Source organism: Ixodes scapularis, unplaced genomic scaffold, assembly GCF_016920785.2.
Source record: "Ixodes scapularis isolate PalLabHiFi unplaced genomic scaffold, ASM1692078v2 PGA_scaffold2__306_contigs__length_199485367, whole genome shotgun sequence".
Taxonomy (NCBI): Eukaryota; Metazoa; Arthropoda; class Arachnida; order Ixodida; family Ixodidae; genus Ixodes; species Ixodes scapularis.
In genome coordinates this window covers 64,410,151-64,423,180 of record NW_024609857.1, presented here as the reverse complement: position 1 = coordinate 64,423,180, position 13,030 = coordinate 64,410,151, and the positions used below count along the sequence as shown (strand labels likewise).

Sequence of the window (13,030 nt, the reverse complement as noted above, 5' to 3'; positions counted from 1 at the left end):
CTCGTGTTTTGCAATGTTTGATTTGAAGGAACAGCGTGCGGTAGTGAAATTTTGTTTTATTTTAGAGAAAACGGCACGGGAAGCTCTTGTAATGTTCACGACAGCTTACAAAGGACATGATAAGAAGACATCGGAGGTCTACGAGGGTTTTTCTAGCTTCAAGGCCGGAGAGTTATTGATTGACGACCAACCTCATTTAGGGCGACCCTCAACCTCCTCAGCTAATGACAACATCAAGAAAATTAGGGTATTGTTCACTGCGAGTTTGTTCCTTCTGGTGAGACTGTTAATCAGGCGTTTTAGCAGAATGTTTTGAGGCACTTAAGCAACTCAGTGAAGGAGAAACGCCCGATTTGTGGGAAAGGGGGGAGTGCAAAACGTTTTGAACAAAACTACACGATACCACTCCCCCCCCCCCCCCTTCCTATTAATGGGAGCTTCCCTCATGCGGCTTTTTCTGTTCGCCGGTATGAAAACAGTCCTGAAAGAAAAACTGCTCTTGGACGTGCAAGGTCCTTCAAATTGGACATTGCACACAAAACGAGAAATGATTTTGAAGCGCTTGGGGAGAAAACTCACTACATGCTGCTAGAACTTTAGCAGACAACGCTGGTCGGCAAACTGACTCGGAAGGGATGCCGCTAGGCGGTGCTAACGGCAGAAGCTGGTACGGCGAACGGCCCGCCCTTCAGAAATTCATTCCGGTTACTTTTGAGTCCCCCCTCGTATATACCTTATGTTTTGTCGACATCATCAACTGCCGATCGTGTCGCGAGTGACGCTATCGCATTATGACGAACAATACTTGTTGCGTGTTGATCCATAGCCTTCTCTATACTGACATAGTGAGTATAGAGGAGGCTATGGTTGATCTTATGTACCGAGTGAGATAGAACACCATGACAAGCTTAACGCGGACGTCATCAGTTTTGGTAAGCCAAGACATGAAACAAGTGCGGTCCTGCTAAACGAGGCTCGGCGTAAAAGCAAAAAGTCTTGGGCTAGCTCAGGGGTGTCTACCGATGCCCTCGTTCCCGTCTATACGCGCACAACACTTCAGTACACCACAGGCGCAAAACGATCTCGTTGGATGGAAGGCTGAATAGATATACAGGAAAGATCGCAGCGAGCTGAGGTCTGTCAGAAGCTTTTCGACATGGACTCAGAGGAGTACCGGAAACTGCAGCGCGTCAGCCTGGAACAGTTTCTGCAGCTCCCTTCACGCGTCGAACCAAGAATCGCGCAACAAAACTAACAAAACAGAATGATAAGCATGTTTTCATTTTTCTTGTAAGGAACAAATTCTAATGTTCTTGCCACTTCAAACGATTTTTAAGTAGTCTCCGCCTTGCCGTCAAAATATATAGTTTTCGTTGTTGATGAACTTAAAAAAATAAAATAAAAAACGACTTTGTTTTAATTTATGATCAAAAATGAAGACGAGCGGACTCCGTTCACCTCGACCAACGGCCTGACGAGTCTCAGTTGATGTCACAGTCCACGTCTCCCAAAAGCTTTCTTTTCTCTCAATCTCGAGTGCGACTGCCATCAGTCCCTGCAACATTACTGCTGGATCTGTTAAATTAATTTATGCTGCGCGCAAGCGCAACTTCGAACTAGAGCTTCGTCGACATTCCCTGAAATACAAAGGACATTTCTATTTGAGTCGTTAAACTGAATTTAGAAATCGTCTTCGTGGTCCCATTAAGAAACGCGGGGCGTGGCTTCTCATCTTCACTTACAGCGTTGTGATTCGTTCCTTGGCGTTCTGACGGCTAATGCCGGAGCCTCACTGTCGGCGGAGCGATAAGAGACTCGTGATTCACCAGGCCAGACGTTCCTTAACCCCTTGTTGCACCTTGTTGCAGTTCTTTAAACTGTGAGTAGGCAAAGTACCTCCCACATCTCCGCAACAACTTTTTATGAAACGTGCACTTGTTCAGCCATAGCAAGCCCTGTTCAGAATAGTAGTTTCTCTTCCATAAGAGCACAAAGCGAGAGGTGAATGATTTTCGTCGTGCCTTACAATCACATCGGTGAGGTAATCCTTGAAGGGGTTGTCACCGTAGTGCTCGGGAACGCCGTTGACAGAAAGCGTGTAGTTGTAGTACACCGAGTTGCCAACCTGGAACAGAGTGATATGCTACGTTTTCAAGGCTATACTCTATTTCACCTTATGATATACCACAGGAAAGGCTACAAGTGCGAGCTCCTTCCTCTATTGGGGAGGAGATCGAACAGTCACGCCTCTGGCGGCACGCTTCAGCTGTGGGGACAACAAACCGAATTTTCTTGTTTATTTTTGATCAGCGATATCGATGGTGAGGATTCGAAGGCCGCTCCTCGTGCAACCAAAGCACTGGTAAGAGTGAAGCGCTCGTGTCCAGACCGTGCATGGCGAGGTTCAATTTCTTTGTTTTTCTGTGTTAGTAAACACCGGGCTGTGGGGACAACAAACTCGATAAAGCTCCCCCTATAGTTCGATCTCCTGCCCAATAGGCACGTCTCGGCGGCACAAGCTCTAGTGCATTAAGGGCCGCTGCCAACGCTTTGAGCTCGCGCTTGTAGCTTTCGCTGCGGTACAACCTAACGCTCGCCTTCCACAGATTTTTGTTTTTTACGCTGTCAAAGCTATTCTAGCGCGAGCGCGTGCGAAAGCAAGAGAAAGTCACATGCACGTGCTCTAGGAGCGGTACGAGGCCGCAGCACTGTTGAAGCTTCGGTAGTCTTGACGACACTGGACGACATAGCACAAATCAGTTGAGGAAAAGTGCTAGAATAATGTGGAGATCACAAAGGGATGGAAATGCGAATCACGGAAATGCGTCACGTGTTCTCTTTCCCCTTTTGCGTATGCAGTGTGAGGAGTTATCTGTACCTCGAAAATATTTTGAGATTATAACTCTTGCTTGTGTTGAACCTCTCAAAAGTTTTATTTTATATTTATTAAGAGTTGCGGAAGTTTCTAAGCATATGCTGGAGTGGCGTCTCTGAAGAGTCGGCGTTCCGCTCACTGTTGTCAACGTAACTCCTTTTAGAGAAATTACACTAGGGTCTGCTCAAAGAGTAGCACTGAAGGATGTACACCCATCTTATTACATTATCAACATATTGCCACGGATGAAGGGAACGGACGATGAATAATGAACTGCAAATAAAGGTTTAATCGGCAAACTTGTGCTAAAGAAAAAAGGAAGAACAAACGTTGAGAAAGCAGCTGCGAGCGTCGACGGTGGTAGCAACGAGCGACGCTGCGTCGGCGTGACAGCTGTCTAGCGCGAGACTGAATGTGCAGTCGGGAGAATCAGAATGAGACGGCAAAGCCGCGTTCGGCTCCTTACCTACCATATTGGGCTTCTTGAAGATTCACCCTGGAATGTTCCGGAGTGAACTAGGGCGAGACTAACTCAGCAAGTTTATTCTGGACGCTTTATATTTTACACTCGGGGTAAGAATAAACACGAAAATTATCGATGCCCCGAGAAGCGTTAATTCTGGATTATGCACGCGGCAGTGGGATTAAATTGCTAAGCCTTTCCACTCTCGATCATTGCTTGCAGTTGCAAGTATTCAAAATTGTCAGGAAATAATTCAACACTTAACCATTTTTCACGGGGTCCATATCACATGACTCAATAGGGAGTTTTAGAATAGCGCACGCTAAAGCTTTGCGTACGCAAAGAATAGCGACGTCGCCACTGCGCATGCGCTGAAGGCTAACCACGTTCTGCGCTTTGCGTGCGCTATTCTAGCGTACGCTATTTTCGGAAATTGCGCGCGTACGCAAAGAGCCTTTGCGCTACTCCAAGGTGGATTCGTAATGAGAAGTTTGCTAAAGCCAAGATCAGCACAGTTAAAAAACGGCCGCTCTCAGGACCATGGCTCCGGCCGCTTTCGCGACGTCCGGAGCGCTGCGTCGGCAGCATCCTCGCGACTGCAATTTCCAATACGGGATGATATTGCACTTGATTTGGGAAACCTAGTAAAATGGGCAACGATCACCGGCAACTTGATTCTTGAGGCGCGCGAACATTTCTCGGCAGATTTACGGTGTGCGAAGGTCACTACACGAGACCTCTCTTGCCGAGGCGACGCAAGCGGACACGACCGGTCGACCGCTCGCGTCGCATTCTCATGTTTAAACAAACATAAAATGTTACTCTGGACTAAAAAACACACACACACACAAAAAAAAAGTTTTTCTCTCAAGCTACAGAATTTTGTGTGGGAAGTAAAAACTGGTGACTATCTTGGTTGCGCTGCAAGCGCGAGACGCTTGGGCTTTTGCGTCGTGGCGGAGAAACACTATTCTACAACTCTCTTGCGTAGCGTGTGCCGACGTAAGCGCTAAATTTAGCAATAGCGTGCGCTAAAAATCCGTACACTATTCTAAAACTCTTTACTGACGTTTTAGCAATCAGTGGTAATTTGAGCAAATCGACGTTTGAGCGAATGACAAGGGCGCAATAGGCACCCCCCCTCCGAGCTGCGTTCACTGCCCTTCGCGACGGCAGCATGCAGCGGCTCATTCCAAAACTATTAGCCCACATGGCCCACCCGTAAACGCCGTTTCGCATCGGCCGACCGTTGCCGAAGTGTCTTTCGATAGCAAGCAGGCGTTCGCTAAAACGTCGTTCGAACAACTGAGTGCCACCCACGAAAAAGAACCTACTCGATATCACTTCAACATGAATAGGTTAAGGACTGTCATAATTTAAGACTCTTTTTAACTTAAATTAAGAGTTCGCATCGCAAATAAGTTTTATGGGACTTATCTCTACAGTCACCGAGAGCTCTAGAAACGCAGGGTGTGCCTTATGCTAACTCTTCTTGCTTCGTGATAGGCTGTTTGGCATTCTTTTCTGCCAATGCTGCAACCTCGTTGGCTGCGCAGCCATCACCAGACGCTCGGGAGTACCGCGCCCCTGCGTTTCATCTGTTGTCAGTGATATAGTTGTCGAATTCGAAAAGGAACATGCAAAAATATCTCATAATATATGATCAGTAGTCTACAACAAGCCTCAAATATATCCTCTCAAATATGTAATCACTATTTTTCATCTAGATGCGGGAGAACCAATCTTGTGCAAAATAATTTGTCCGGAAAATATTTTGAATTTTGTGGCTATAAAATTGCTGTGTCTGACTAAAAATATTAACGATATTGTTATAAAAATTAATAAGAAAGCATGTTGTCGTGGCAATTTAAAAAAAAAGGAAACAAAATAAAATAAGAAATATAACTTTACTGAAAACAATACCAGAAGGGCGGACCTTACCAGAGCGTTCCAGCTGTCCCACCCAGGGGGAACATGCTCCACTCCTCCAGCGCTTTTGTGGCCGTACTTGAAAACCAAAGTAAAGACAAGAAGTAAACACCTAAAATCAACACGCAATACATAGCAGAATCTGCCATATATTCAGAGCCGCCTCGGTGGCTCTGAGGCGAGAGCGCTGGCCTACGGATCCCCATGTGGCGGGTTCGATTCCCGGCCGAGGTGCCCGCAATCTGACGGAGGCTTATTGCGGAGGAGGCGCCGTGTAACCGAGCTTTCGGTTGCACGTCAAAAGATCCCCAGGTGATCTAAATTAATCCTCAGTACTCCGCTGGGGCGTGCCAGATGCCCGTCGTTGGTTTGGTACGTAAAACTCCCAAACTTGACTTTGACCATATATTTAGTTCGAATCGGTATGCAAAAAAACAAAATATTCCCCGAAAAAAAAAAACACATAAAAAAACAGACTGTAAAAATTGAGCGCAAGAGGGCAGTGCTGCAATGACTCCAAGGTGAGATGGCGGCGATGAAGGTTCTTGGTCTGAAACGGGAGCTGAAAGCACGGGGTCTTTCTACTTCCGGTAACAAAAACAAACTTTTAGAACGATTGCAGGCTACCACTGCAGCTCTCACAGATCTGCAGCCAGATCTATCGATAGATACCCAGCAGGGTATTTATTCTGAAGAGCGACTGGACACCATCGTGGCGGAGAATGAAGAAGAAGTGTATTCCGAAGCCAACATAATTTCCCTGAAAGCGATTACTTCTGATACGGAAGAATACGTTGACTGCGCTGAGGAGCTCTCAAGGGCAGGGACCACGTCTGTTGTCCAGGAGTACCAGGATCAACATCACCTAACCACACGGTTGTCGTCTGATGCACTGACCCAGGCTACGCCAGAACGCCAGATCACAGGAAAAAGTTGGCCAGCCACAACCTGCCCGGTCGCTGGTCAAAAGGCCAAGGCACCTGAGAACATCAACCAGGACAGTGCGACTTTCACTGAGTTAGTAGGAGATGAGAGCAACCAGGAAGTAATTGATTGCTGCTTGACATTACCAGACACCCCGCAAAATGAGGTAGAGCATGTGAGCATAGATGAGATAAGGACTGCCGACTATAACATCACGCAGCAGAGATCCCAACAGGAGAGAATTGAAAATTTTGAATACCAAGTGAGACAGGTTACTGAGCGGCTATACCAAGTGGACATAGACAGGAAAAATATGGCTCAAATGGCACTGCTGTTTAAAAGATCCGAGAAGAAATGGCGAGAGACGGTGGAAGGTCGAGAGGCACTGGTGGGTTTGATTGCCCGCTGTGAAGGGCTTGAAGCAAGGCTCAACAGACTCTTGGCTGTTCAGCTAAACGACCTGCGTGTGGCGTCACCAGAGAACTCCCAAGACAACCAGGAGGGGTGTACCACCAAGACACGCGAAGAGAGTACACTTGAAGACGCAGGGAATGGGCGGGACACAACGTCTACTTCCAAAGACATTCCAACCTGGTCCAAGAATTGCTCCCAAACTACGTCCAAGTTACCAGAAACCTCAGAGATAGAGGGGAGTCATCAACTGGAGATACACAAGGACAATGAACCCACAAACGTGCGTCAAAACATCAAAAGTAGCGCACAGGAGATGGAAGAGCTGTAGCAGAGCAGGTATGCCCAGCAAACGACGCAGTGTTCGAAACATCTAACCTGTGGTAGCTTAAACATCACACAAGCCCCCAAAGGAGGCATAACCGCGACCAACCAGGCAGTAGATGCTACCATTCAAGAGAAACACACAAGCGTGAAGATCTCGGGAGAACGCAACGGTAAAGGTAAATCTGGAGCCGAAGTTGAGCCCCCACACGGAGTCACGCGAGAGGTTATCCTCGCTGGGGATAGCAATGTCGCACGCATTGCGCCAACGTTACACGATGAGGTCCGTGATCCCAAGAGGCTTGAGATTTTACTCAATAGAAAAGCTACGGTCGATGTTATCCGTCAACTCATCGACACATATGAGGCACAGGCACGAACGGTTCCCCGAATGTACATATTACATATAGGCGTCAATGACATCCTCCAAGGCGAAAATCCCGGTTCAATCGTAAATCGCCTACAGACGAGGTGGTCAAAACGGAAGCCGGCATTAGCCATCTGCTCCGTCCCAGAGATTCACAGCAGAGGAAAGGGGCTACAGGCCGCCACCATAATGCGTAATGCAAACTTAGGCGACTGTGCAAGGTGATCAGAGCGAAGTTCATTGACCTCTCTCATGGCATGACAGAAAGAGCGATGAAAAAAGATGGACTACACTACCAGAAAGAAAGAGTGAAAGTCGTATCTGAGATTGTGGGGGCGGCAGCGAGTCGTTTTTTAGGCAACCGAAACAAGAGATATCAAAACAGGGGACGCACAGATGGGCCCCAAGGTACCGTACAGATGGTAAGGGGCGAGGAAAACCAAGCGGACCACAAAAAGACACGTACACTTCGTGTTGTTCAAGCACACAGTGTCCCCTACCACCCCCCCCCCCCCCACACACACACACAAGATCTATACTATGCTGCAGAAGAAATAGACCCGCATCGACAGACTCACTACCTGAGCGACCCAGTGTTTCCCAACAACTATCGGAGAGTCCAAGCCCCAACTGCCGACCTCACTCACGAGCTATATGGGTCCCCCATCGCCATGGAACCAATCGGCAACACACAGATACACGCGGTGGGGCGTGAAGAATATGGCCCGCGGGGATGGCAGTGTCATCTACAATGCCCCTTCCACAGGGAATGCCTGTGAGACTTGTGGCTCCATTGCACCCACCACTCCTGCCGCGCCCACGTTATTTTTACAATGCGACGCCACAAAGAGACAGACAGCATCGTATGGAGCTCGAGCGGGGATGGGGGCACTAAAGGTGCTCCAGGCAGACAGCGCCGCAGCACGTTCCTTCAACAATAACCGGCGCAAGTGTGGAGGTAGAAGAAGAAAACGAAAGTGCCGAGGGCAGGCAACGGTCACCCAGCGGGGTTCTTAAATCTACAAGGAGCGCGTAGAGAGCAGAAGTGGCAAGAACTCTTCCAAGAAATGAAGGCTGCAAATATGTTGCTGTTCGGAGTGGTGGAAACTCATATGAGAGATTTTGAGGAAACCCCTGCACACCCCGATTGGTGCTGGGCAGGATGCAATCGTGTAGAAGGACAGCGACGTGGAGGCGGAGTGGGGCCTTTTGGCGCAGTGGGTCAGACTGGAAAAGAGAGCTCCAGGAGTGCAAGGAACATTTGTGGTTAACTATGGAACATTTAGGTTTTCCTGTGGCAGTGTGTATTCTGTACCTCTCGGTGGGAAGCGCGCGACGTGAGGAGAAACAAGCTGTAGAGGTCATATGTGTGTATATGAACAGCCTCTTGGCCCAGCGGCACCGGTCCATGAGTCGAAGTCGCCCGTCATAGGAAACCTTGCTTGTCGCCTCCCTCGCTTCGAAAGACAACCAGTCCAGGTCCCCCTGCACTGCCTCATTCGCCACGGTGCCATGGCAACCGGGAAAAAATCTTCTAATCATGGGAGACTTTAATGGACATATACACGAGTTGGATGGACGGGAGGACGACAACGGGCGCATGCTACGGAAAATAGCGGAAGAGCTAGACTTAGAAGGTAATCAACCTACACTCCAATTGTGAAGGTCAATATACATGGAATGCACGCGACAGCAAATCTTGCATTGACTATGCCCTGATCTCACATCATTTGGGGCGATACCTGTTACGCGTCCAAATTGACGAAGCAAGGGAGAATAGTCTAGGCAGTGATCACAATAGAATTACTCTTCAGCTGTCTAAAGGAGTGTGGAATGAAGAAACAAGCGGCATGACACAAGTCGGCTGTGTCTTTCCCACGCAGCTGCGGCTAATGTAGTTGAAATGTTTGAGAAGAGCGACCAGAGGAAGAACGTATCAGGGTACGTGGAATACGTAGACACACTAAAACAACTGATAAGATAGCATTCAACAAAGAGTCATGGTGGCCGGAGGCGACGGAAGCGATGATGGGATGGAGAGATCCAAGCTGCAATCCAATTGCGAAAAGAGGTGAATCGGCAGCATCGTTTCGCACTCCACGCGGGGTCCAGCCACGAGATCGCAGAAAAGTGGAAAATGTACCAGGAACAAAAGAACGCCACCAAACAACTGGTACAACAGAAGCTGGCTGCTGCAGACCTAGATAAAATTAGGGAAATACGGTCAAGTGGGAAAGATGCGCCCAGGGAAGTTTTGGAAATACCTGGCAACCCTGGACGGCAGGGATCAAAATCCAGTCATCATACACGAGCGCACAGGATTGGAGGTGGACGCGCTTGACCAGTGTCTCACAGAGCATTTGATGGAAGTGTTCGCACCACAGGAAACGGCGTTGCTCCAAACAATCACCACAGAAAACAGCACGGAATGTACTATCGCGAGTTCCGACGAGAAGATTGGCCTGGTGTCAATTGTACGTGCTCTGGCCCACGTCAAAAGCAGCACGGCTCCAGGCTTAGACGAGATACCAGCATGCGTCCTCAAAACACTACAAAAGGATTCGAGAGAACACCTGGCTGAGATCTTCACGGACATTCTCATCGGAAGACAGCCTGTACCTAGAGACTGGAGGCGAGGTAAGGTTGTGCTTTTGCCAAAGTAAGGAGGAGATCGGCGCTACCTTCGGAACTACAGGCCCCTTACAGACCAGCATTGTGTACAGGGTTTCCGCAAGCATCCTCAAAGAGCGCATGACAACATGGGCGGAGAAAGGGGGTATTCTCACCGAGCTCCAAGGAGGGTTTCGTCGTGGCCGGAGACTGGAGCACAACGCGTACACCCTTACACAGTGCATTGAAGTGGCTCGAAAAAAGGAGAGGAGACTAATATGCACCTTTTTAGACGTCGCCAAGGCTTATGACAGCGTTCCACACGACAAGCTTCTATCAATGCTGGAGCAGCTCGAAATGCCGACACAGTGGACCGAGCTTATTAATCGCTCATACACAGGCAACACGGTGACAACCCAGGTAGGAGAGGTCAGATCAGAAAAAAATCGTCGTAACACGTGGATTGCGCCAAGGATGCCCACTCTCGCCGCTTCTCTACAAGTTGTATGTCGCGCGACTAGAGGAGCGGTTGATAGAATCAGGACTGGACTTCTCGCTACTGCACGTTGAAAATGGAGAGGCCGTGAACTGGGTGCTACCGGGTCTGACCTTCGCGGACGACATTGTGCTGACGGCGGGCTGTGCAACGGCGATGCAGCAACTTCTCGACATATGTGCTGATGAGGCTGCCGTGCTTGGTCCCAAGTACAACACATCCAAGTCCGCCGTGATACAATTCGCGGGCACTGAGAAAGAAAAGCTCGATAGCCTCAGATTGGGTCTTGACGTATTACCGGTACTGAACAAGTATAAGTACGTAGGCGTTGAGTTGTCCAACGAGGCAGGCTATCTGAAAGATCATTACGTCCACCTCCGTCAATCCACCACACGGGGAGCTAACATCCTCCGTAAGCGCAGCCTATGGAGCTGTAATAGATTCATAGTGAGCCGCGAAATGTGGAAGGCGGTGGTGGTGCCAGGTTTGACGTTTGCCAAAGCAGTGGTGTGTGTACCAGGTGACACAAGAACCGCCTTGGAGCGCAGACAACGAGAAGTGGGACGCCAAGCGTTGGGCTGCCATGGCACCGTGGCGAATGAGGCAGTGCAGGGGGACCTGGACTGGTCGTCTTTCGAAGCGAGGGAGGCGAAAAGCAAGGTTTCCTATGACGGGCGCCTTCGACTCATGGACCGGTGCCGCTGGGCCAAGAGGCTGTTCATATACACACATACGACCTCTGCAGAGCCGTTGGCGAAAGCGCCTTTACAAGCTTGAGAAAAAGTTCGGCTTCTTCCCGGAACCGGTGGAGGCGACGATAGAGAAAGAATGGGAGTTTGTGGTGCGGAAGAGGGTCCGCGAACAGGAGAATGTGCAATGACTGGAGGCTGCCCGGACAAAGTCAACCCTTACCATGTATGCGGAGTTAAAACAGCAAATCACGACAGAGACGCGGCTGTACGACAACAGCTTGGGCAGCCGCCTATTGTTCGAGGCTCGTGCTGGAGCCCTGCGCACACAGGTATACAAACAGCGCTTCGACAATAGTGTGCAGTCGACTGTATGCCGAGTATGCGAGGGTGAGAGCGAAACCGCGGAGCACATCATACTCCGTTGTGGCGGAATCCGACCTTCTGCCACTTCTGCCACCGAAGAGGCGAACCAACTACACGAAGGTGTCCCGCCTCTAGCGACAGCGTTGGGCTCCTCGTCAACAAGCGAGACAGCCAATACTACTGAAGCCTTTTGGAAGACCATCGAGCAGACGAAAAGACGACTGGAGGATTGGTGGCGTCATACACAACACAGGGGGCGCTGAATTCACCCCCAGGCTTGGGCATGATTATTCGAGCCCGCCCGTTATAAAGGGAGCAGCCGCAGTATCATCATCATCATCAAGGCGTTTTTCTTCTACAGGCAGTTTTCATGAATTGTTTTTTTTTTTTTAAATACCGCAGAAAGTCGATTTTGGTCTGGACAACGTAGAACTCCTACTTAATTATGGTAATTTAAATAAACTGAACACCGTAAATAGATAAAAAAATGTTTTGTTGACCCACGCCTGTAGTACAAACCTGTAGTAAGGACCAGAAAAACAAATTTATATAAAGTGAGCGGAGACCAATTTTTAATGTAATTTATCTTATTGAGTGCCACGCTGCTGTAGCAGGGTTCTGATGTCGGAACTGAGCAATGATCTTTTTCGCCCTATGTGTACGTCACTATCCCTAAAATAGTTAACATATAGTATAGCATCGCGCCGAAGTTGTGGTGTTGATTACGGCATAGGCTAAGTTTACATGAATACATCCATGTAAGGATGGGCCCAATCACGCGCACCCGAACCGTCCCTCTGTTCTTTTTTAGCCAATCATTGCTGTCAGATGTTAATAGGTTAGCTATTACCACATTGTAAAACAGGTATTGGTAAGTGTTAGGTTGGCGGAGAAAGAACGAGATGCTACCGCAGGCCAGAGTATAAGTATAGTATATAAGTATAGTATAAGTAAGTATAAGAATCTTTGATCTCGTCGTCTACCACCAGCAAGTAGTCGTGTGCTCAGTAGGTGGGAGGCCCTTTCCTATCACAGTAAGCAGTACCAACAGTCTTCAAAACAGTTTTAAGCCTTTCCGGTCGTAAGCAGTCGCGAGCGTGTGAACCAGCCTTTAGGGGGTTCTTATTAGAACTGATATAGGAACGTACTTGATTAAGGTACTTGCCGGCGTAGAATGTTTCGTAGCCCGCCCGCTGCAAGTCGACGGCGAAGTTGAGCTGTTCGGTCCATCGCTGCCACTGGGTGGAGCTGCAGTTTCCGGCCAGAGTGTTGTTACGAACGAAGGCGTTGTGGGCGTATCTTCCCGTCAAGATGCTCGCGCGACTCGGACAGCATAGCGGAGTAGTCACGTACTGCCAGGAAAGAGTTCAAAGTGAGCAATAAATGATGCAAACTTTTTTTTTAGAAGTCTATACTAGTTTGCGTAGTTCTTCAACACAAATTTCCCGCTTTTTTAAAGGGGTTGTAATAACTAGCCCCAAGGCTGATGCCTTCAGCGATTAGGAAAGTGTTGTTCGATAGATGGAACTTTTCACTAAATTTGTTATTAAAGAAAAAAAGAAAAGAAGACGCAGTC

At 48.6% G+C, this 13,030-nt stretch overlaps 1 protein-coding gene across 2 annotated transcripts in view; it reads right to left on the bottom strand.

Moving 5' to 3' along the window:
* Nucleotides 1-13,030, bottom strand: part of LOC115313099 (N-acetylglucosamine-6-sulfatase) — a 76,416-nt gene that overhangs the window by 50,934 nt on the left and 12,452 nt on the right. For both annotated transcript variants that reach the window (XM_040220683.3, XM_040220682.3), the window contains exons 3-5: nucleotides 12,603-12,806; nucleotides 5,280-5,345; nucleotides 2,027-2,125 (exon numbers count right to left, since the gene is read on the bottom strand). In XM_040220683.3, coding sequence (XP_040076617.1) covers nucleotides 2,027-2,125; nucleotides 5,280-5,345; nucleotides 12,603-12,806 — 369 coding nt within the window. The remainder of the gene's footprint in view (nucleotides 1-2,026; nucleotides 2,126-5,279; nucleotides 5,346-12,602; nucleotides 12,807-13,030) is intronic.